Source organism: Alternaria ethzedia, assembly GCF_023757985.1.
Source record: "Alternaria ethzedia strain BMP 0044 chromosome Unknown scaffold_35, whole genome shotgun sequence".
NCBI lineage: Eukaryota > Fungi > Ascomycota > Dothideomycetes > Pleosporales > Pleosporaceae > Alternaria > Alternaria ethzedia.
The window spans coordinates 18,586-41,573 of record NW_026056228.1 but is presented as its reverse complement, the minus strand read 5'-3'; the positions used below and the strand labels follow the sequence as shown (position 1 = coordinate 41,573).

The following is a 22,988-nucleotide window of genomic DNA, read 5'->3' as shown; positions in this document are numbered from 1 at the left end:
CCAGCTTATGCTAGCTTTCGCGAGCCCCCAAGCCTTACCCTACGACGACAGCCCTAAGAACATGTATACAAATCGAAAGAATGCGCTTATACAGATCAATCATCAAGAAACATACACAGAAAACTCATCAAATGAAAGAGTGTCTACCGGAACAACCCCCGTTTCCTCGGCGTCCTCCCCCCATCCGCCGTCGCCACCCCTTCCTGCGCCGAACCATCCCTCGAACTCCCCAGAGTAGGCATAGTATGCGCATGCACCAGCGGCGGGGCCTCAATATGTCTCTGACCCTGATACGGCGTGTTGTGACTCTGATACGGCGTTCCCTGTAACTGCTGCTGCTGCTGTTGATACGGCGTCGGTAATTGCTGCCAATTCTGCTGGTAACCTTGTTGGTTATAACTATCGTTGTACCCGTTGCTAAGCACTCTGTGAGGTGTTTGTGGGACGTATTCGTTGGGTTGGGTTTGGTGGTGGGGTTGTGTGTGGTGGGATTGTTGTTGTTGCTGGGAGCGGAGGAGGCCGAAAGCCCAGTTTGAGAGGTTGAAGCCGCCGAAGATTATTATGGCTGTGAAGATCTGAGGGGCGTGTTAGTCTGAGTTGGGATATATATTTGGGGGTTCGTGGTGGTGGGTTTGAGGTTGGCTGCGTTGAAAGCAATTACAGGACTGGGTGTAGTGGTTGTGCGAATGCGTATGCGCAGAATCAATGTGCCCGCGCCGTCCGTGAACAGCTCTATACACAGCGACCGCCGGTGTACCGAGAAGAAAGCAACATACCATAGACTTATAACTAAACTCCTCGACAAAAGAGTTGAAGATCATAGCAAACGTCTTCGCCGTCACCGTCGCTCTTGCAACTTTCTTTGGATCGCGGTTCATGCACGTCTCCCAGACACCACATGCCCTCTCCATCGCCGGCACGACTTCCTCCGGCCGACAGCGATTCCGGTTGTATTCAATGGCGCATCCGGCGATTTCAACCATGACCTCCGACGCGTGTTTGGAGGACTCGATGTCGACGTCGGTCATGACGCCCGCCCAGGCGGAGTAGACGATGTAGATGAAGAGGCTGCCGAGGAACATGTTGACGGTGAGTTGGAGGTAGTAGGATAGTACGGAGGGGAGGTTGGGATGCGCTTCCACCCACGAGAGGAAGCCGCCTACGCTCATGGCGAGAGTCTGCTGGACGGGGCCCGCCTCTTTGGGAGGGACTTGAGGCCGTCTTTGGAGTTCGTTGTCGGAATCTTCGCCGTCGTCGTCATGTACCGTGGCGCGCTTCTTGGACCGTGAGCGCTCTGACCGGCGCTTGACTATGCGGTTCTCGGCTTTCTTGGAGTAGTACTTTTGCGATGCGTCCTTGTCCTTGTCCCGCTCTCTGTCCCGCTCTTTGGTGGGGCTCGGCGTGGACATGAAGGTCCGCTTGAACCAGCTGTCTCGCCGACCGCCCTTTACATCGCCGTTGCCCAACCGCCCCATCTTGCTCGCCAATTGTGTGTCTGGTGTGCCAGGGTCGCTGTCTACCTGTGGTGTGCCGGGTGTTTCCCCGCCTGAGCTGAAGTCGAGGTCGTGTGAGGGCGTCCGCATAGACCAGAGGCTGGGTTGGATGTGTGCGGGCACCGAGGATGCGGGTGTGGACGGTAGCGGCTTGCTGGGATCGCGGCTGAAGTATGTCATGCGGTTGTCGGGGTCGCGCAGCCGGTTTGGAGTCGCGAAACCGTTTTTGGAGGGAGAGTCTAGGACGGAGTGAGGACCTGGCTGGCCGAAAGAAGGCCCTGAAGTCAGCGGTTGTGTTTCCCCAAATGTGTTCCGTCTGGAAGCGGAAGAGGGGCCTGGGGACTCACGCTTCTTTTGTTGGCTGGCAGCGAGGAAGGGCGATTGAGCGTCGATGGGGCCTGTTTGGTTCGTCCACTCAAAGTCCATGGGCGTCGTCGAGGGGCGGTGACTTCGCGACATGATGTCTGCCAGCGAGATTACGGGACAGGTGGAAGGTTCGGTTCGGTGCGTGCGTCGTGGCGTGTTGCGCTGTTGTTGATCAACACTTGTGTGTCTGGGGTCTCAGTTGCGGACTTCCGGCACTAGTCTCGATTCGGCTCACTACAGTTGCAGTAATGTTGTAGGTTTGATTGCCGCTGGCGAAGAGAGCACTGTTATTTTGTATCTAATCACGAAAGTGAGACGTTCGAAACATTGTGAATTAACCGAATGCACGAGCATGTCTTAGTGCTTCGGGAGGACGCCTAGTAGCAAGTCACCCTCTCTGCCAGCTTCCTTAGAGTTCATAGAATTTCGTAGTAGTAGGTATAGTACAGTGAAGATCAAGATGCAATGCCTCTGAAAGGCCCCCATATGAACAGAACTCCCTAGAACAATGATAGCCGCCTTCTCCTGTTAGGCATCTCTCCTGGCCAAGTAGGTTGCATGACGGGCGAGACTCCCAGTGATTCCGCAAGCAAACACAACTCATCGTGCTGAATTTTTCCACCGCCCTCCCCAGTCTGACACCTCTCAAAACAGCTGTGTCTCAATCGCTGGCTACGCTCCTTCTAGGCAGGCGTAAGACCAACCTGCGTACCGTTCATTGAGGCAAGAGTCAGTGTGAGACCCTCTCGCCATGGACCCGGGTCTCGGCTCTCCATAGTCTTGAACTCCTGCACCAAACGCACAGTCAAGTAGCTCGCCTCGGTAAGCGCGTACTGTTGGCCGAGACAGATGCGTGGGCCGCCGTTGAAGGGCAAGTATTCCCAGCCTGGACGGAGTGTCTCCCACCTCTCAGGCTTGTACTCGTCTGCGTCTGGGCCGTAGAGGTCGTGGCGGCGGTGCATGGTGTATGGTGAGTAGCCAACTGTGGTTCCCTTTGGTACGAACAAAGGTGCTTGGCCGTCTGGACCACCTCCTCGGGGCAGGACGGAGTCGCGGATGGCAAGGCGGGAGTTACCGGGGACGACTGGGTGAAGGCGGAGTGCTGGACAAGGTTAGCATAGAAACAGCGTCAACTCAGTGGCCAAACTCACATTCGTTGAGGCACCACTTGACGTATTTGAGGTTCCTCAACTCCTCGTACGTCGGTGTGCGACCTCCCAGTGCCGCAACCTCTTCCCTTAACTTGGCATAGATATCAGGCCTCTTCGCAATCTGGAAGAACATGTTGCTGAGCAGACTAGCAGTCGTGTCACGTCCGGCAAGCAAGATGTTGATGAGTTCCTCACGAATCCGCTTCTTGTCGGTAGTCTGCTTGGCTACTTCTTGGATAAAGTAGTACTTGTCGTCCTTGCCTCCAGCGCTCTTCTCAGCATCCAATTCTTCCCTGAAACGGAGAGCATCGTCGACGAACTTGTCGACGTAGGCGTGGCAGATGTTGATAGCCTTCTTGCCCTCTGGGTTCTTGCGGAATCGGTCGAAGATGCCCCAGCGGGTGCGGGTCGTGATGTCGTCTTGTGCGGCGGTGAATGCCTTGCTGAAAATGACGTCCTCGTTGTTTTCGTCCTCCTGGCCGATCATGCGGAGCGAGTTGGTGGAGTGGTTGAAGAGGAACTCTGTTGCGGTGTCGATGGTCAAACGGAAAAAGAGCTCTTGCAGATCGACAGTAGCGCCATCCTTGGGGATGTGCTTGAGCATAAGCTTGAAGTGCCTCTCGAACGCCTCGATATCTGCAACTTGGTCGCGAGCGAAGTTGGGTCGCAGCAAGTGACGGCTATTAGCCCACCGCTCACCATCCGCGTTGAAGATACCGTGGCCCAAAAGAGGAGTAAAAGCACCCTGCCTATGACCAAAACCGTAATCCTTGAACTTCAAACTCAAGATCGTCTTGACGTTTTCCGGCTCACACGTCGCAATGAAAGGCATGGTAACCAGCCTGTTATGGAAAGTGTTACCGAGCCGTCCAAAGCGCTTTCTGTTCTCTTCCAGCAGGATGTGGTGCTTGCTGTTGTATGCCATGACCTTCACATTATCAATTCCGAAAATAGGGTCTTTGTGGAACTGCGCCGTGCAGGGTTGGCAGCCATTCTCTTTCTTGAAGCGCTGGCGCGCGAGGTACAGGGCAATACGGGTGTATAGGATATAGGATATAGCGGCTCCCGCAACGATGAAAAGTAGTGGCGACTGCGCCATGGTGTCTGTAGGAATGGTGTTGTTGGAGAGTAGGAGTGGTTTTCGGAAAAGGTTTTAGTGATGACGTCGAGGAATGTCGATAGTGGGTAGCCGCGTCTTCGTGGGAGCTATTTGTATGCCTTCGTCGAGGCAGTCGCGTTTATTCCACGAGGTGTTTAACCGGTGCCTCGCAACAAACCCAGTTGTTGATGTGGAAAGAGTGATTGCAGGGTAATAGACACAGCCGCTGTCAGGTCCGCCTTGAATCCACAGTATGAAGCGTCTGTTGTTGAGCCAAGCCCAGGTAACAGACACCCAAGTCCTCTTCCCCTTGTCTTACGTCCGTATGCAATCAATGTCTCTTTTCTTACTCGCAGAAAGATTTGTCGTGCGACTGCTCGGCCGAGGTCCGATAAACTGTTCGGTCTCCGTCGTTGTTCCGCTCTCCGCGGTGTTGTCCAAGAATCCCGGTATTACCACCAAGAGGCGGATGGTCGTTCAGTATAGCCACGGGCTTGGCTGAGTACTTCCAAGGTTTGTCGTAAAATGTCAACACAGCAAAATAATATCACTAGTCACGAGGCCAGCCACTCTCTTATACCACCAACACTCGTCCGAAATTCTAGGGGTTCCACAAACGCATCGTCTAACAAGCCCACGGCACACTTACAATTTGAGCATTCAGCTCCGGACACGGTGCAAAGCGGCGCCCGACTGCTGAGGTAAACGCCCATTCGGAAGGGAATGCGCTCGCGGAGGCTAGAGCATAGCGTGCGTAGGTTTTCGGTGATGCCGCTGCTGCAGCATCCCTGCTCTGCCCCGTTACCGAGGCTGATTCGCGGGGGTCGTGATTCGCCAAATCTGATACAGCAGATCTGCGAATTCGCATGTTGGACCTAAACGGGTTACTGCCCGATGGTGCTGTATGCATGCTCGGAGGACTCGGAAGTTACTGTAATGAGGTGGGATAGGTAGTCATGTGTTGCAGGCGAGAAGGGAATGCTGCTTGTTGCGGGAATCATCAGAGTCAGCTAGCTAGAAAGAAATCATAGGTCCATAGCGAAATTGTTACAATGTAACACAGGCTACGATAGTGTGCACAGTCAGCTCATAACTTTAATTCGACGCTTTGCACTTGGAATACGATGTATACAATGTTGCTACATGCCAATGTCTTGGGTTGCTGATGGTGAACTCGATACACGTCACCCGCGTGCGCAAGCGCAAAGCCCACGTTTGGGTCTGTCCAAACGGCCCGCTGCACGAGGCAGACTCCACTTCACATGCTGCCTCCGAGGGTACAGCGTGGATCACTAATCCGATGAGATCCACTTCATGTGATTGATCGTTTCCTTCTCTAGGTATTCATATACCTGTGTGTAGTCTTTGCACACATGCTTCGCATCCCAACCGTCACTCCCACCCCGATCTTCTCCATGCTCGTCGCCAGGGAAGCTTGTCGCAGCCCCTTCCAGCGCCACATCTCCAGCGCACATTATCGCCTGTCTAATGTATTCGAAGCAGTGGTTGATGTGCCATGGCATCTTGACAGGGTTCGCTGACACAGGTGACGCGACCATCAGCTTCATGGAGTTGTAGGCGCCCAGTATAGTATAGAGACAGTGCAGCTGATGCGTTACGGATGTGGTGAAGACGGTATGATTGGGATAGTCGTGTATCGGGTGTGGGAGGTTTGAGTACTCGGAGGGCTTCTTCACGTTGACGTAGCCCAAGCCCTCTATGGACATCGTCAGCACTGTTCAACTGTGAGGAACCAGAAAGATGCACATACCTGGTACGATGCTCAGCCATGCATGTTGCGTCTCGTTACTCCAGAACTCTGCCGCATCTTCTGGGGCGAACACAGAACTGGGCTTGAAGCTCACAATCTGTTGCGAGAACGTTGGCGCAAATCCTGTAATGTCTCCCGCGAGCTCGTATTGATGGCTTTTCGCATGCTTTTGCCATCTCTTCTCCACCAGCAACCCCACAATGACGAGGAGAAGCGCCGTGTCCAGTATCCAGCGATAGCCCTTCAGCCTCTTCCACACCGTCTTGCGTCTTCGTCTCGGCCGGACTGCATCTTCTGTGTCCCAGTCGTCAACCTCCGTACTTGAATCCGAGTGATCGTCGGTGTTGCGTAAGGCGTCGTATCGTTGGTCGGGCTTTAATGGGTCGTTGGTCGCGAAGGCCATGATGGAAACGTCGTGAGTCGACTTGTGTGGTGCGAATGCTGGCATTACTGTAGCTGTGGTTTGGTAAGGATGAATGGGTAAGCGCGTGTGTACAATGGCGTTGACGCGGCATCGTCTTCATCTGCTTTGGTGCTCAAACGTATACTGCGACGCCAATCGTTAGATGATACGTGATCCGGCTTGGAGGACGACGATCGGCAAGCCGAGCCCTGGATCATTAGCATAGATCAAATACATTATTAGAAGTATCAGCTTTCGGAACGCATTGTAACAGCATGCGCGTATATGTACGGCGTGCTGCATTGCATGTCATCGCGCAAGAGGCAGGCACGAGTGGCAGACGCGCCGCGATAGACATCAGCGCAGACATTACGATGACGCGAACTCAGATCGAAGTTCAGATCGAAGGAAGAAGGCAACGCAACAATTTCGTTCATATTCATGGTAGAGTTGGAGGGTTGGCGTCGGCGACGATGCTTTGGACGCGATGACGCTAATTGGAGTCTATCGATAATCACGCCAAGGACTCCCTAGCCCACACCACCTGCCACTGCATTCGGCATCATCACCGACCACCCTCTGACCATGAGATTGAGATCAACGCGCTCCGATCCGACTCATACTCTACAGGTTATCGATGCTCTTCGAGCGAAATTAGAAGATACCATCGCCACATTACCTCCGGCCCGTCCGTCTGCTCAGCCAGTATCAGCCAGCATCAACCACTCGGCTTCGCTTCCTCACTCCACGATCCGTATGTGGCGTTTATTGGCAGTCTGCTGTGGTGGATGAAGGATGGAAGGTTCGCTGTTGTTCCTGAGCGCCTGTGCGGCATGCTCCTTGACGGTCGGCAACGTCGCCGTTGAGATATCCTCGTCAGTGAAGAGACCGAGTGCCTCAACAGACAACTCTTTCCTGCTCGATGACGACCGTGCTGCTGATGCGGCATGGTTACGCGCGTGCATGCGCTTCTTTCCCAGCGAAACAGAATCCCTATGAGCAAACAGTTCAGGCGACACACCACCCGAATGCACAATACGAGAGTGCGCGATCGTAACAGAATCGCGATGGTCGCGAAATTTGGTGTCTGCTTCTTCGAGATTCGAGAGCTTTCGGATCATTGGCGATGGCTTGGTGTTTCTTCCTCTGGTATGCGGGATCTCGACATTGGGCACGACAAGAGTGTGCTCGGAGGGTGGTGATCCTGCTCCTGGAGCGTGCGGCGGCGTCACCTGTAGGGCGTGCTGAAGTGATATTTCCTCACACGACACGCTCCTGGTCAGAGGCGCGCTTACGGGACGTGATGAGACGCTAGAATGCGCTCCGCTTGTGATACGGCTATTTGGAGGTACTGTTGCTGCCAGGTCTTCGTCGTCGTCCACTGCGCAGTCATAGCGAGTGGCTTGACCATCATCATCAGGGAACACCACAATGGTGGGCTTGAAGCTGTCTGACGGGCTATTCCAGGTTCCCGACCATCCTGCGAGCTTCGAGTTGACTCGGTCAAGGCCACCACGTTTGGCGCTTGGGCTGGCAGTTTCTAAGGCATGACTTGCTGACGAGCTTCGTCGTCCTCTTGTCCTAATGGTGTGCTCTTCTGGCACATCGTCCCAGATTACTTCATAGCTGCCACTCTTTGTCTCGATGATTTGCATTGTAGGTGTTGCTGGGTCAGCGCTGTCATCATGGGTGAGTCCTTGCGCGTCCCACGAGGGAGCTATGGCGATGACATGTACGTCTGTCCGTGTAGTAGCTGGCTCTGCTGCAGCGCTCTTCGCTATGTTCATCGTGTTCGGGCATGATGGGCATGACTTGGCGAGTTCTGTATGATTGCTGGCCGACCTGAACCTCTCTCCGGTATCACTTGCTAGAATCCGAGTCGAGACTTCTTCCGTGATGGGTGCCGGGGGTAACGTAATCGATTGCTTCGAACCGCTTTCTTCGAAATCGACAGTCTTCACGCGGCGCAAGGTCTTGAGCTCGGCGTTGATGCTTTCTTGTTGCAATCCGGTCGGTGGTGTGGTTGTGGTACTCTTCGCCTTCTTCTTTATACATGGCTTCAGTTTCGCGTTCCCATGGCGCGTCTTTGGGTTTGCAAACGCTCTTGCTGGGTCTGGCTCTGACTTTGAACGCACAGCAGTGGACCTGATGGGACTTGGCCTTGCACCCTTCTTGATCTGGTTCTTATTCGGCTCGGGTGTTTGAGATCGCTTGGCCATGGACTTTGTCTGCTCGACGAGTTGCTTCTGAAGGCTAGCAGATGAAATGTTTGGATCGTGGTACTGAGATTTTAGTTCGTATCTGGAGTTGCTGATGGAGCGCTGAGAGCCGGGTCGTGGAGGCCGTAGCTGGCTACGTGTCGGAGATGGGATCGGACGGGTTGTATGGCGCCCATCCTCCTTCGAGCGCACCGCCTCCAACGCGGCAATCGCAGTCAAGCGCTCATTCCGTTCTTGGCTCGGTATAACCAGTTCGCTCGCGGATCGTTTCAGCGACCGCCTAGAACCCGCCTTCGAGGGCTGACTCGCTGACGTGTCAGTTCGATCGTTGCTCGTTGTCTCGGCATCATGCGGCGTTGTTGTTGCGAAAGCAAAGTGGGGTTGGCGCTCCTGGTCAGGTGTATAAGGAGGAGTGTTGAGGGCTGCCTCTTTATCGGTTGTGAGGTACGAGGTGAGCTTGGTGATTAAGCCATCGCCGGAGGTCCCAAGCATGGTAGTTGCAGATTACGATGAATACGTCAACTGGACAGCAAACATTCGTCAGCGTGTGAGTCGGAGCCTGAAGAGCGGTGGCAAGTATCGTGATATATAGATCGTGACGTAGGAAGTTCGAAAGTCAGTGATAAAAGGATTTAGGGTGACGTTCTAGTCGCGAGGAACGTGTGTGCAGTAACAGCCAGGGCAACTGTACAATAGAAAGATCTGGATATGCGGAAGGAAAGGTACAGCTTGGGACGGGAGCTCTTACCCTCCACAGAGCCATCATGTTTTGGCCTCGGGAAGTTACACTCGCATGAGCATGACTCAATCGCACTGCCATGAACAGGCAGGGCATGCTGAAGTTGAGATAGTAGAATGCGATACAAACTCCGGTTTCTACAAAAGACATGCGGAATCAATCCACTGTTGACGTTACACGGCTCATGCTCTTTTGTAGCTTGCAATGATTACGTATCCATGGAGGCAAAGGCGGCTTCTTATGTGTCCACCCCTCACCTGGGCAATGACGGTCGACTGAATACCACTCCCGGTACCGGCCGAACTGGGCAGCTCACTCCATTACTGATTCCGACGTCAAAAGACGGCTTGAGTGTACTCTCTAGAGGCTGAACTATGTTGAACTAAGTACCCGCCCGCCAATGTCGCATGCCCGATCGGGAATAACGCCTGCCTCGGCACCATTTCCGATCAGCGACTCACATCATGTTCTCGAGCAACGTGCGCATCCATCTCCACGAACCTCGCGTCATTATTGGGGATTCCGCCAGGAGCTTGCAGTCCACTGCGCTCGCTGGTATGACTTAGTGACATCCATGGCAGAGCATCTGTTCCTACATGCCGCTTCTTCGACGCCATTTGCCTGTTTACACGGCTTCTGCGAACGCCATGCCGCTATTGCATTTGTACCCTCGTCGGTCGCAGCCAAACAGACAGCGCACGTGTGTCTGCTGGTATGAATATGCATCAAGATAGCCTCGTGTGCCTGGCTGTCGGGTCGCGTCATCGCGGGATCATCCCGGTCCTGACGGGCATGTATATAGGCTGTTGACATTCTTCAGAAAGCATCTGCTCAGGCACGCGACAGTCTACCACCCTTCGCAATGTTGTTTGTCGCTTCGCTCGGCGTTCTGGCGCTCTCCGTCAACCAAGCTTTTGCTGGTCCGGTCATCACTCGAGATGATAATGCTGCAGCAGCAAATGTCACCACCTGCAATGGCAAACTTTACACCTACGAGGAGCTAGCGGGTTACGGAAAACTTGTCAGCGACGCTCGTGACAAGTATGGCGACACCATTGGCGGCATTGGAAGCGCCATTGCATTCGAGAAGAAGTCTTGGAAGTACAAGAAAGGTTCCTACGAGGGTGTCGTTTGGGGTCTGCCTGATCGCGGCTGGAATACCCAGGGCACCCAGAACACTCAGACCCGCATCCACAAGTTCAGCGTTGTCTTCACACCGGTTGAGGCAACTCTGAAGAAACCGGCCAGTCCGAACTTCCAGTTCTCTTACGTCGACACTCTGCTTCTCACTGGACCTGATGGAACGCCCTTGACTGGTCTAGATCCTACAGAAACCATCACCTACCCTGGCTTCCCAACTCTTCCTTTAGCTAGATGTAAGTTCTACATTCACATATCAATTATCAGTACTGATAGTTGCAGACACTGGCAACGGCTTCGGCCAAGATGGAACCGGTGGTGCTCGCGTCCCGCTAGACACTGAGGGCCTGGTCCTCGGAGACGACAAGACTTTCTGGATCAGTGACGAATACGCCGCGTACGTCTACCAGTTCGATAAGAAGGGCAAAATGATCAAGGCTGTTCGCACCCCCGAGGCTCTTGTTCCCCGCCGTAACGGGACTGAAAGCTTCAACGCGGCATCTCCGCCAATCTACGACCCTGATGTTGAGATCACGCCCGAGGATCCCGACAGTGGCAGAGGCAACAACCAGGGCCTGGAAGCTCTGACTGCCAGTCCAGATGGCAAGTACCTCTACACCATGCTCCAAAGTGCTACCATCCAGGACGGCGGCAGCTCCGCGAAGAAGCGTCGCAACACCCGCCTTCTCAAGTACCGTGTCAAAGACGACCAGACTACGCTAGAGGCGGAATATGCTGTTCAGCTTCCTGTGCTACCAACAGGGCGCGTCGCCAGTCAGTCCGAGATGCACTATATCTCCGAAACCCAATTCCTCGTCCTTGCGCGCGACTCCAACGCTGGTCACGGAGCAGAAAGCACATTGTCTATCTACCGCAACGCGGATGTGATCGACATCTCCAAAGCCACGAACGTCGCAGGTACAGCGGCCGATGACATCAAAGGACAAATTGCAAGCAAAGATGGTGTCTTGAAGAGCAGCATCGTGCCTGCTACCTACTGCCCATGGCTGTCTTTCAACAACAACGACCAGCTCGGCAGATTCGGTCTTCACAATGGCGGCGAGCAAGACGCGAATCTGCTGAATGAGAAGTGGGAGAGCTTCGCTATGTTGCCCGTTGACAAGGACGACAAGATTGGTAGGAGCGAGAGGCAGGATGAGGATGAGGGAAAGCAGTACTATCTGGTGTCTTTCTCGGATAATGACTTCATCACTCAGAACGGTAGGTTCTCTGCTTTCGCATTTCAAAGCCCATACTGACATCGTGTAGGATACATCAACTTTGGTCAGAATAAGTACGTGGATGCGTCTGGTTACAACCTTGACAACCAGGTTTTGGTGTTCAAGGTCAAGCTTCCAAAGGGAGCGAACCCTTTGTAAATTATCATAGATAATGTACGCTATCGCCGAAATTTGCATGCATAATGTACAGTTCATTCACTACAATTACATAATTCGACTACAGCCTCATTCCGAGTCTGAGCCAGAGCTATCTTCCTCATCAGAAGAAGACATCACAACACTATCACAAGAATCCTTCTGACCTCCCATATCCCTATCTCCAAGATCACCCACAGCCCCCTCCAAACTCTCTTCGATGACGTCATCCATGGTACGCTTCTTCGGGACGAGAGACATGGTACATCCTCCTCTCGAGTTGCGACTCGTAGCGGCGGAGTCCCTCCTCGAGGCACTGACAGAAGTGCTAGCGCCATCAACGGCATCTGAGTCTCCAACCTCCTCTCTCGCTTCCTGTCGTCTCATTTTAGCTTCTTGCTTCTTGTCCAGCTCACTGTCCACTCTCTCAATCGCAAGCGCCAAAGCCTCCTCTGCTTCGTGTTCTTGAGCGAGAAGTTCGAAGTACACCTTAGCGCACATTTGGTTGTGACTAACCGCTTCTCTCTTCGTAGCAGCGGGTTTGCCTATCTTGTATGGCTTCCTAGGTTTCCATATGGAGAGGCCTGGTGCTTCTTGGCGGACCACGACACCCGACGGGAGATAAAAGTCCATATCTTCGCTTTTGCCCAGACTAGTCCGGCCGGCTCCACACCCTGGACAGGTCTTCTTATCGCCCGCTAGGTAGTACCGTCCGAGACCATGGTTGACGTCGCATCGCCAGGCAAGTTTTTCGTCTGCTTTCTGCTTCTTCCAGTAGTAGCAGTCGGGGATCTCTTGACCGTGTTCCATAGCGGTCGAGCCACTCGGATGAGGACCAAGATCGGGTTCTGGCTCTAGCTCTGGCGTCGTCTCAGGCGTCGGCGCTTTCGGCGGTGGCTTTGGCCGAAGGTAATGAACCACTGCGTCGACAGCATTTTGCCGAGCCTCTTCTTCAGTCGCACCAGTACCCACGGCCTCCCAATATGCGTCCTTCGCCACAGCATTGTGACAAGGTCGGTCTGATTTGCGATGTCGAGCAGTCTGCTTGCTAGGCTTCCAACGCATGTCTGGTGCGGATTGGTGGTAAAAGGACCTCAGTGGCATGTAAAAGTCCATCTCAACAGCATGATTGTCACTGAGCGAAGTGTTACAGCCTCGACAGTTCTTGCGGTTCCCGGAGTTGTAGTAGTGACCCATTGCGTGTTTGCAACGACAACGCCAAGCGTACTTCTCGTCCACTGAGGTCGGCTGGAAGTAGGCATTAGGAGGAAGGTGTTGATGTAGTTCCAAAGTCGTAGATCCACTGGGATGGAGCGATGATGATTTGTGCGCCGACGGTTCCTTCACGATTGACTGATTCATCGATTGCTTGCCTGACTTGGGTGCAGTCAATTGCTGCTGAGCAGAGTTACTCCTCAAGACTTGCGTGTTCACGACTTGGTTCTTCTTCCTTCTCTTTCTGGAGGGCTCGGAGGATGTCTTGTCGGGATTAGAATTGCCCGACGACCCACCTATATCTCGTCGAAGGATCTGTGGAGGAGAGAAGGAAGAGGACCCGGGAGTATGCATGTCCGAGTCTACTGGGAGACTTTGCGATGCAGGCGAATCGGTAGTGGTAGTTTCAGCTGACAGGCTTTCACTGTTCTGCTGTGATCGAGCAGAATTTCTGGCTTGCTCTCGAAGTCGCTCCCAGGCTGCGATGGTTTCGAGCTTCTTCGGGTAGTCGTTGGCGATGGGACGAATACCCATACACATAGCTGCTGTAACAACTTGCTTGAAGTTCTGAAATGCATGATCGAGAGCCTGTGGTGGGTTACCCCACTTAAGTGTCAGCCGGCGCTTGTGATCATTGATCAACCTGGTTCGCCAGTGGTGTACCTTCTCTACGTGCTCGTTGCCGTTACTTTGCTTGCATGCGCCGGCCTGGTCACCGATGGACACTCCAGAATCATGGGAACCGAATAGATCTTCGTAACGAGGGAAAGGTTGATGGGATCCCTCTTTTTGTGCATCATCTGGAGACAGGACATCTACAGGGTCGTGATACAGTTGGGTGAGATCTGACAGTATCCGGGGCTCTTGGTGAACATCAGCCGCCTTTGCTTCGTGACCGATATCGAGTGGACTGCTTGTAATGGATTGAGGCTCGTGAAATTCTGACGTGGTGGCCAGCTGCGGGAAAGGAATCCAGTTCCGACGAGATGAGGCCATCCTGTCATCTCTGGTTGCTGCTCCAGGCATGTTCTGACCTTTACGCTTCTTGGATGTTGACAGCTTGACGGCACGACCGATGGGCAAAGTCATACTGAAGTTCTCCTTTCGAAACAGTGTCTGAGATACAGCGTCAAGATCTTCCAATGGACCAGCCTGGTAGCCAAGTTCGTACTCCTTGGTCGAGTATCGTACCATCGTAGGATGTGAGCTGATACGGTGCCAAGACACGTTGACTCTCTCTGCTACAGGAAAGAGATTGCCAGGACCGTACTTTGAGAAGGGTTTGGTTTCGAGAGTATGTAGATCGAGGAACGGCGCGCCGTCCATGCCGTCTCCAGCGATAAGGTGTACAGTGCGGCAATGGCTATTCCAGATCATTTTCTTCGTGATACTGTTGACCTCATGTGACACGGACTTCATGTACTCGGCGATGCTTTGGCGGCCGCTATTTGTATCTTCAGAACACTGGGCGAGGCGGTCGGGATGCAAGGCATGCGCTACGAAGCTGTTCAGAAAGGTGGCTTCGTAACCCTTCTGACTAGCTTGGTAAAGCACGTAGTTGACGTAGTCCGCCTTGGAAGGTATACGACGGTTCAGATGAACACCGGCACGAGCTCGTTGAACACGCGTAGGGTTCTGAAGGGTGTCGTTGCTGTTAGTAGCAGCTACCAAATGTAAGCGAACAGCATCTACGTAGAAAAAGCTTCTTACCAGCTTCAAGTGTAACACCACTGGGTATCTGGTGTTGGTCGTAAGTTTCCGACACGAAAAGCGAATCTTGGTCCTCGTAAATGTCCGCTGTTGGGTTGTGATGAGTTAAACCGGGTGCGGCGTCGATGGGTATCCGAGACGGAGCACCAAAAGAGCCATCGCTCCAGTCGATCTCATCCTCGTCAGCGTAGACCATAATGTTGAAGTGGGTAAATGAAGGTATGAGCAAATGACGGATATCGATGTTCAGAGATAGAATGATGAGATTCGAGAAGGAAGAGAAATATACTCTGATGACCTCGCCGCATAAATCCTGATGCGAATTGGGCGCATATGCAAACAAAAGACATCATTCTAGCGTGCGAATTCAGTCATACTAGAGCCGGATGTGGATGTCCAAGATCAAAAGACAGAGCAAACCAAATGTATGTGCAGCGTTTGTTAGAGATCGGAACATAGACGGCCACCCAAAAGCCGCGTCGTAGGCCCGATGGATGGCCGATTTCGAGGAATAGATCCACCAGGTTCGCGATTGAATGATGCTGGTGGGGGCAAATTTGGTAATGCGGCCTGGGCAGAAGGCTACTGTTCGTTTGATGCCGAGGAATGCTGGTATGTCCGAGCTGAGCGCCAAACGCACTTTTGGGCGCCGAGGACATTGAGTGACACATAATTCGAAAAGACGGTAAAGTAGATGCGAAGTAGTCATGCCGTAGACAAGGTCAGTGTGCGCATTCCAATCGACTCACACAGGCTATGCGGAGTTGAAGTCACAGCCGACTGGACGCGATGCCGACATACATGTGCGAGTGCCGGTGGTCATTGCGGACAGATGTATGCACTAAGACGATAGCGAGTAAACACGGAGTCGCGAGTTTCGACCTTGTAGGTTGGGCGTGACGTGCAGCGCTGGAGTTGTGGAGTGTTGGGTGGAGGTGAGGGCTCGAATGGCGGCGCACGGGCCAGTGGACCCTGAAACTATGTCGATGTGGCATTTCGAGCATCTTGAGGCCTCAAGCTCCAATTGCTCTCTCCACATTCAAAATGGGAAAGAAGCACGTGTCTTCGCTAGCCTTCATTCTCCCCATCTTAGTCAGTACCGCAGATGCGGCGTCAGACCCCGCCCGGCCGCGGGGTGTTGCTCCGGAGTGTAAGTTGCACATGATACAGCTCAGGGAGACCTCGGGAGCTTCCACGTAGACGCTGGAGTATAGCTGATAGTAGATGTGCAGTTGCAAAGTACTACAAGGATGCCGAGACATTCACTTGTATCTCGAATCCCGCCATCAAGCTCCCCATTGCACGCCTGAACGACGACTACTGCGACTGCCCCGATGGCTCTGATGAGCCAGGCACCTCGGCGTGCGCCTACCTCTCGCCACTCTCCCCGCCCCAGCCTCTAGGCTTCAAGAACAAAGACGTCAACGCTACGCCTGCCCTTCCTGGCTTCTACTGCAAGAACAAGGGCCACCAGCCGAGCTACATTCCCTTCACCAACGTGAACGATGGCGCATGCGACTACGAACTATGCTGTGACGGCAGCGACGAATACGAGCGTGTGGGCGGCATCAAGTGTGAAGACAAGTGTGCAACAATCGGGAAGGAATGGCGGAAGGCGGACGAAGCGAGACAAAAGAGCCTGACTGCTGCGAAGCAACGGCGGAAGGAGCTCATCGCCGAGGCTGGTCGCATGCGGAAGGAGGTCGAGGACCGCATTCAGACACTCAAGACGCAGATAGAAGGTGCGACTCTCAAGGTCGACGGGCTGACCAAGAGCCTCGCCGAGATCGAGAGGGCCGAGCGAGGCAAGGTCGTCAAGGGCGCAGGCAAGGGCGGCAAGATCACAGTGCTGGCCAGCCTCGCCAAGGATAGAATCCAAGAGCTGACCGATAACGTCAACCGCGTGCGAGAAGAGAGGAATGCGGCACAATCACGGGTTGAGGAGCTCGAGGGCATGTTGAAGCGCTTCAAGGAGGAATACAACCCCAACTTCAACGACGAGGGCGTGAAGCGTGCTGTGCAGGCCTGGGAGAACTATGCTGCCCAAGAGCGTCCGGGACCCAACAACGCTCTAGACCGCGACCTCGATGAGATTCTCAAGCCCGACTCTGAGAGTGCCATCAAATGGGACGAGTTCGAAACAGTCGAAGAGTCTGACGTGGAGCTCCGTAAGCAAATTCCCCAAGACGCGTCTAAAGCTATCTACTGACTATCGCATGTAGTCTATAAATTCGAGGAGTACCTTCCCGACTCCATCCGTAGCTGGGTGGACAGCAAGCTGCGCGACTTGCGTGTCGCGCTCATCGAGAACGGTATCCTCGCGGACCCCACGACTGGCGACGCCCCGGAATCCAAGGTCATTACCGACGCCAAGTCACAGCTCGACTCCGCGAAGAAGGAACTTGAAGGCGACAAGTCGGAACTTACAAAACACGAGGAGGATCTCACCAAGGACTACGGCCCAGACTCCATCTTCCGCGCCCTCAAAGACCGCTGCACGTCTACTGACTCTGGTGAATACACATACGAGCACTGCTTCCTCTCAAGAACCACTCAGAAGCCCAAGAAAGGCGGTGGCCACACTGGCATGGGCAATTTTGCACGCATTGAGTCCATCACCGTCGATGAAGAGCTTCCTGCCGATGGTAAGGGTTTGGGCAGTGGAGAAAGGATCGCAATCAAGTACGAGAATGGCCAACACTGCTGGAATGGCCCCAACCGAAGCACAATGGTCATTCTAGCGTGCGCCGAGAATGACGAGATTTGGAAGATCGTCGAGGAAGAAAAGTGCGTCTACAGAATGGAAGTAGGTACGCCTGCAGTCTGTGGCATCGATGTACAAAAGGCCGTGCCGGCGCACAATGAGCTTTGAAGAAACGAAATTACGTAGACAATTGGGCCGGTAGACATGACGATGTTCTGGAACATGTGTCGCTGTCTTTGTCCCCCACATCATCTGGAGCGCGTTTGGAGTAGATAGCAACACGATTATCACCAGTTAGCGTGGAGTTAATCTATCCCCAATTTCCCCGCCTCCGCACCTTCCCGCCTCGGCGCCTCCGTCTACTACGTCATCCGCATCAGGGTCTCTTTCGGGAGAATGATATACCTCAAGCCGGCCTGAACTTAAACTCATGGGTGCCTAGGTATGCGGCTTAACATCAGCTTACTTTGTACACCAGCCCCGCGGGTCGGGTCCGGCAGTTATTGACAACTCTCTTCGGCCCGTATGAAATCTTCAATAATATAAGACGCGGCGTTGCGACGCAGCCACGGAAAGGACGGCGCCTGGAACAACGACCAATCATCAAAGAATGTCCGCAAACGGGTCAACTGCAGCAACCTTCCAGAACTACAATGGCCTTCCGATCGCAATCGTTGGCGGCGGACTTGGTGGTGCCGCGCTCGCCATTGGTCTTCTCAAACATGGTGTCAAAGTGCACATCTACGAAGCCTCTCAGGCCTTCGCGGAAATAGGTGCCGGCGTTGGATTCGGTGCTAACGCCACGACTGCATTGCACCTTATCGATCCTCGACTGCTGGAAGGCTACATGAAACACGCCACGATAAACACAGACCCTGAACGCGAAAACACCTTCAACACGATCAGATGGGGTATGGACGAGCGACGACCCAATGGAGCCAAAGCTGGAGATCTCGGTTTCCATCAGGCTGACGCCAAGAAGACACCAGATGCGCCCACTGGGTTCTGTATGCGAGGTAGAATACACCGGGCACGTCTGCTTGATGAGATGGTTGCGTTGCTTCCCAAGGACATAACAAGCTTCGGCAAAAGCTTCCAGAGTGTCGAAGAAGTGGGTGCTGGTATGCTCAAGATAAGCTTCGCCGACGGAACGACTACTCTAGCCAGTGCACTCATTGGCTGCGATGGCATCAAGAGCAAGGTACGAAGCTTTGTCTGTGGTCCAGATGTGAAGCCAGCGTACGCTCACGAGGCCGCGATAAGGGCTATGGCCCCAGCTGAAGTGGTTAAGAAAGCGCTAGGAGAAGAAAGGGCACTGAACGGTACATTGTACTGTGGTTATGGAGGAAGTTGCATCACCTACCCTGTCGACCATGGCGAACTCATCAACATGGTTGCCATGCCACACGATCGATCCCTCACCAGCACTTGGGACCAGGATGACTGGATAGTACCCACGAGTGCGGACGAGGTCCGTGAAAAGTTTAAAGACTTTTATCCGCCACTCATCGATCTTATCGCGAAACATACTCTACCATCTAAATGGGCACTACACACTCTTCAACACGATAAGCCATATTTCAAGGGTCGTATGTGTCTACTGGGTGACAGCGCACACGCCACGACGCCTCACATGGGAGCTGGAGCTGGCATGGCTATGGAAGATGCATTTCTCCTCAGTCGCTTGATAGCTGATGTCGGAAGTTCTGATAATATTGAGGCTGCCTTCAAGGCCTATGATGCTGTCAGACGACCTAGAACACAGGGATGTATTCAGAGGAGTATCGAAAATGGTCTAGCATACAACTTCATGGTGGAAGGGGTAGAAGATGATATGATTAAGCTCGAGCAGAAGCTTAATGAGAACTTTCGGTGGCTTTGGTATGAGGATTTGGAAGAGCAACTGCGCAGGGCGCAAAAGATTCTAAGAGGAGCAAGCGCACATGATGTTAGTCAGCTCTAGCGTGCTCGGGATCCATTCTCGCGCAACTGTTGTAATTTCTTACAATCAATCGCTCTACTTCCTTCCAAGTCCAGATGGTGTTTGCCAACACATGCAATGAAGTGTCGGCCTTCGCTCTTTCAGTTTGGCGATCCACGCCAATGCAGCTTACGTCATAGGCCCGAAGGTTTCGGCGATACCGCCGCTCCCGCCAACAAGTTCCGTCTCCCACTAAGTCCAGGTACCATCTCGCTCCCAGCGGCTACATATCTGTATGCGGGCACACTTTACCACCTAAAGACTAGATGGTCTTTAGGGTGATGCCCGTCAGGGTCTACACCGGCGTGGAACGCCTTGGAAAATTCTACGAGCCAAATACCGCGCAAATGCCGAGATCGACCGAGCGCTGATTTCAAACCATCGGACGGGGTGTGCTTAGTAGGGGCGTATATAGCCTTTTTGATCCGTCTGGAGTCTTGTTATTCAACCCTCACAGCTGCTGTTTTTTGTTTCCTTAAATATCTTCCTACATGTCCGAACTCTCAAACTTGCCAAAATCAAACACCCACAACACCAAGATGTCCGCAGACCGCCTCTTCCAGCCGCTCAAGGTGGGCGCCATGGAGCTCAAGAACCGCATTGCCATGGCACCTCTGACGCGTTTCCGTGTTAACGACGACCATGAGATCCTGCCCATGGCTGCACAGTACTACGGCCAGCGTGCTTGCGTACCGGGAACCCTCCTCATCACCGAAGCCACCCTGGTCTCGAAACAATCTGGTGGTTACCCCAACGTACCCGGTATCTACACTCAGGCTCAGATCGACGCATGGAAACCAGTAACCAAGGCTGTCCACGAGAAGGGCTCGTACATTTATCTCCAGCTCTGGGCCCTTGGACGTGTAGCGAACAAGGACTTTGCTGCCGCGAACGATATCACCATCAAGTCTTCCAGCGCAACATCCCTAGGCGAGGGATACGCTACTCCCAAGGAGATGACCGTTGAGGACATCAAGCAGAGTATCTCCGACTACGCACAGGCAGCCAAAAACGCTATCGAGGCTGGCTTCGACGGTGTAGAGATCCACGCTGCCAACGGCTACCTCATCGATCAATTCCTGCAAGATACCTGCAACAAGCGCACAGACTCCTACGGCGGCTCTGTTGAGAACCGCTCCAGGTTCTGTGTCGAGGTCACCCAGGCTGTAGTAGAGGCCGTGGGCGCCGACAAGACCGGCATCCGATTGAGTCCATTCTCCGAGTTCCAGGGCATGAAGATGAAGGACCCCCTCCCCCAGTTCACAGACATCATGAAGAGACTGGATGCGTTCAATCTGGCCTACCTCCACCTTGTCGAGGCTCGCGTATCTGGTAACGCAGATGTTGAGGGCTACGACTCTCTCGACCCTCTACTGCCCCACTACTCTGGCAAGCTGCTCATCGCTGGTGGACTCAAGGCCGAGGATGCGAAGAAGATTGTCGAAGAGCACAAGGACCGCGATGTCGTGGCCGTGTTCGGACGCTACTTCATCAGCACACCTGATCTCGTTTTCCGGATAGAGAAGGGCATCGAGCTTACTCCTTACGACCGCGACACCTTCTACGTCCCCAAGAGCGAGAAGGGATACATTGACTACCCTTTCAGCAAGGAGTGGAAGGAGGCGCACCCTAACTTGTAGATTCGGCGCAAGAAGATACCCAGTAGCGTTTGCGAGTTTGATAGAATAATTGGACAAAGATTTTGAGACGCATGTTTTTGTTGTGACAGCTCTGCTCTACTTCGGTCTTGCACAATTTCGGATGTAGCCGTAGGCACGTCCTCGTACTAACAACGCATGTCAGCCCCCATCTTTAATGCCGTTATTGCGCAACCTACGGGCCCTCAAAACATACAACATGTGTATACATGTTCGCTCCAGGAACGGAAGTCGGGACGTGCAACGGCATATGGATAACACAATGCTCAATGGCACACAGAAAGGACATAGTCTGGTGTTCGAGCCCGGTAAACAGTCGCGGTAATCGTCACCACCCAGCATGACAAGTGACGTAGATGCGAAAGTAGGCAATGCCACATGTTACGTGCGCCGGAGCAAAGCTCGGTAGTAGGTTAATATATGTGGCGGGAGTTCATCCGGGGTAATGATCCAAGATCCCTGATTCCCTGCGGTTACTCCACATCATTCCCCTGGTGGCTAACCTCAGTTGGAACAAAAACCTCCATCGCTCGACCAAAACAGCAGGTACGCCGTTTCAGTCGCATGTCATTGGAGAAGGAAAAGTGTTTTGAAACAACGCACGAACTTCATCTTCTCACATGCGCATAGCCGTGCCTCCTCGCTTCGGAACTTTTAGATTGACGCTTTAACAGAGGTTTATGTCGGCTAGTATTCACGGGGAAACAAGCTTAATATGTTTAGCTCTGGCGACGATCGCATGATGAGTGTGTGGTGTGGGTATAAGAAGGGGAGGAGGGTGCAGGAAATTGTGTGTTGCGGACTCTAACGACACTCACGATGCACTTCTCCACCTCAGTACTCGGCAGCATTGCTGCGCTCTGCGCAACTGCCAATGGCGCCCTTACTCGTGTCAACGACTTCGGAGCGAACCCATCCAACCTTCAGATGAACATCTACGTTCCTGCCAAGGTTGCGGAGAAGCCTGCGATCATCCTCGCCGTACGTCTTTCCATCACACCCACTTTGTGACGATCGTCTTTCTAACCAGTGGATAGCTGCACTACTGCGGTGGCACCGGCGAAGCCTACGCTCAATCGACAAAGTACAACAGCCTCGCCGAGCAAAAAGGCTTCATCAACATCTTTCCATCCACCAAGAAAGACAACAACTGCTGGGAAGTCAACACCGCCAAAGGCCTCTCCCGCGATGCCGGCGGCGACAACCAAGGCCTAAACAACATGATCCAGTACACCATCAAGAAGTACAACGCCGACCCCACCAAGGTCTTCGTCACCGGCAGCAGTTCCGGATGCATGATGACCAACGTCATGATGGCCACCTACCCAGACGTCATCGCCGCAGGATCCTGCTACTCCGGTGTCGCCGCAGGCTGTGTTGCAGGCAGCCCCGGTGCCAGTCCCAGCACCGCAGACCCGCGATGCGCAAACGGCCAGGTTATCAAGTCGCAGGCTGAATGGGTCGCTCAGGTCAAGGCTATGTACCCTGGCTACTCTGGCTCTTACCCTCGCATGGCGACTTGGCACGGAACTGCTGACTCGCTCGTCAAGATTCCTAACTTGGGTGAGCAGTTGAAGGAGTGGAGTGGATTGCTGGGTGTTTCGTTCTCGAAGAACGAGACGAACACTCCGCAGAGTGGGTACACGAAGATGGTGTATGGTGATGGGACGAAGCTTGTGGGTTACAGTGCTCTGAATGTCGGTCACACTGTGCCGGTGCATGAGGCGGAGGACCTCAAGTGGTTTGGACTTTGAGTGGAATGATGAGACTACGATACAATCTCTTAGCCTAGTTTGAATGTAAATATCTTTGAACGTCAGTGTGAATATGAGTTTTCCACCTCTTAATGTTCAAGCGTCAGAAACGACATTCCAGTGCTGTTGCTCGCTCGCGTGTTGATGCAGATTTGCGAACACTGGAGTGGAGAAGCTCTTGACCAACGCATCCTTCCGTAAACGCGGGA

At 53.4% G+C, this 22,988-nt stretch overlaps 10 protein-coding genes across 10 annotated transcripts; 5 read left to right on the top strand and 5 right to left on the bottom strand.

The window, feature by feature from the left end:
• Nucleotides 1-143: 143 nt before the first annotated feature.
• Nucleotides 144-1,952, bottom strand: J4E87_009406 (uncharacterized protein; the record flags this gene model as incomplete). Its single annotated transcript, XM_049380983.1, has 2 exons — nt 144-575; nt 777-1,952. The coding sequence occupies 2 exons, from the start codon at nt 1,950-1,952 to the stop codon at nt 144-146; spliced, it is 1,608 nt and encodes a 535-aa protein (XP_049229204.1).
• A 590-nt stretch (nt 1,953-2,542) lies between these two features.
• On the bottom strand, nt 2,543-4,109 carry J4E87_009405 (uncharacterized protein; the record flags this gene model as incomplete). The annotated part of the gene is made up of 2 exons (XM_049380982.1): nt 2,543-2,961; nt 3,011-4,109. 2 exons carry the CDS (start codon nt 4,107-4,109, stop codon nt 2,543-2,545), a joined length of 1,518 nt encoding a protein of 505 aa, XP_049229203.1.
• Nucleotides 4,110-5,401: 1,292 nt separating this feature from the next.
• On the bottom strand, nt 5,402-6,328 carry J4E87_009404 (uncharacterized protein; the record flags this gene model as incomplete). Its single annotated transcript, XM_049380981.1, has 2 exons — nt 5,402-5,826; nt 5,881-6,328. The coding sequence occupies 2 exons, from the start codon at nt 6,326-6,328 to the stop codon at nt 5,402-5,404; spliced, it is 873 nt and encodes a 290-aa protein (XP_049229202.1).
• Nucleotides 6,329-7,023: 695 nt separating this feature from the next.
• J4E87_009403 (uncharacterized protein) lies at nt 7,024-8,994 on the bottom strand (the record flags this gene model as incomplete). The annotated part of the gene is made up of 1 exon (XM_049380980.1): nt 7,024-8,994. One exon carries the CDS (start codon nt 8,992-8,994, stop codon nt 7,024-7,026), a length of 1,971 nt encoding a protein of 656 aa, XP_049229201.1.
• A 1,109-nt stretch (nt 8,995-10,103) lies between these two features.
• On the top strand, nt 10,104-11,760 carry J4E87_009402 (uncharacterized protein; the record flags this gene model as incomplete). Its single annotated transcript, XM_049380979.1, has 3 exons — nt 10,104-10,617; nt 10,664-11,602; nt 11,651-11,760. 3 exons carry the CDS (start codon nt 10,104-10,106, stop codon nt 11,758-11,760), a joined length of 1,563 nt encoding a protein of 520 aa, XP_049229200.1.
• Nucleotides 11,761-11,847: 87 nt separating this feature from the next.
• On the bottom strand, nt 11,848-14,878 carry J4E87_009401 (uncharacterized protein; the record flags this gene model as incomplete). The annotated part of the gene is made up of 2 exons (XM_049380978.1): nt 11,848-14,636; nt 14,683-14,878. The coding sequence occupies 2 exons, from the start codon at nt 14,876-14,878 to the stop codon at nt 11,848-11,850; spliced, it is 2,985 nt and encodes a 994-aa protein (XP_049229199.1).
• An 848-nt stretch (nt 14,879-15,726) lies between these two features.
• J4E87_009400 (uncharacterized protein) lies at nt 15,727-17,554 on the top strand (the record flags this gene model as incomplete). The annotated part of the gene is made up of 3 exons (XM_049380977.1): nt 15,727-15,832; nt 15,915-16,850; nt 16,905-17,554. 3 exons carry the CDS (start codon nt 15,727-15,729, stop codon nt 17,552-17,554), a joined length of 1,692 nt encoding a protein of 563 aa, XP_049229198.1.
• Nucleotides 17,555-17,996: 442 nt separating this feature from the next.
• Nucleotides 17,997-19,349, top strand: J4E87_009399 (uncharacterized protein; the record flags this gene model as incomplete). Its single annotated transcript, XM_049380976.1, has 1 exon — nt 17,997-19,349. The coding sequence occupies one exon, from the start codon at nt 17,997-17,999 to the stop codon at nt 19,347-19,349; it is 1,353 nt and encodes a 450-aa protein (XP_049229197.1).
• A 557-nt stretch (nt 19,350-19,906) lies between these two features.
• Nucleotides 19,907-21,007, top strand: J4E87_009398 (uncharacterized protein; the record flags this gene model as incomplete). The annotated part of the gene is made up of 1 exon (XM_049380975.1): nt 19,907-21,007. The coding sequence occupies one exon, from the start codon at nt 19,907-19,909 to the stop codon at nt 21,005-21,007; it is 1,101 nt and encodes a 366-aa protein (XP_049229196.1).
• An 837-nt stretch (nt 21,008-21,844) lies between these two features.
• On the top strand, nt 21,845-22,779 carry J4E87_009397 (uncharacterized protein; the record flags this gene model as incomplete). The annotated part of the gene is made up of 2 exons (XM_049380974.1): nt 21,845-22,006; nt 22,063-22,779. The coding sequence occupies 2 exons, from the start codon at nt 21,845-21,847 to the stop codon at nt 22,777-22,779; spliced, it is 879 nt and encodes a 292-aa protein (XP_049229195.1).
• Nucleotides 22,780-22,988: the final 209 nt, after the last annotated feature.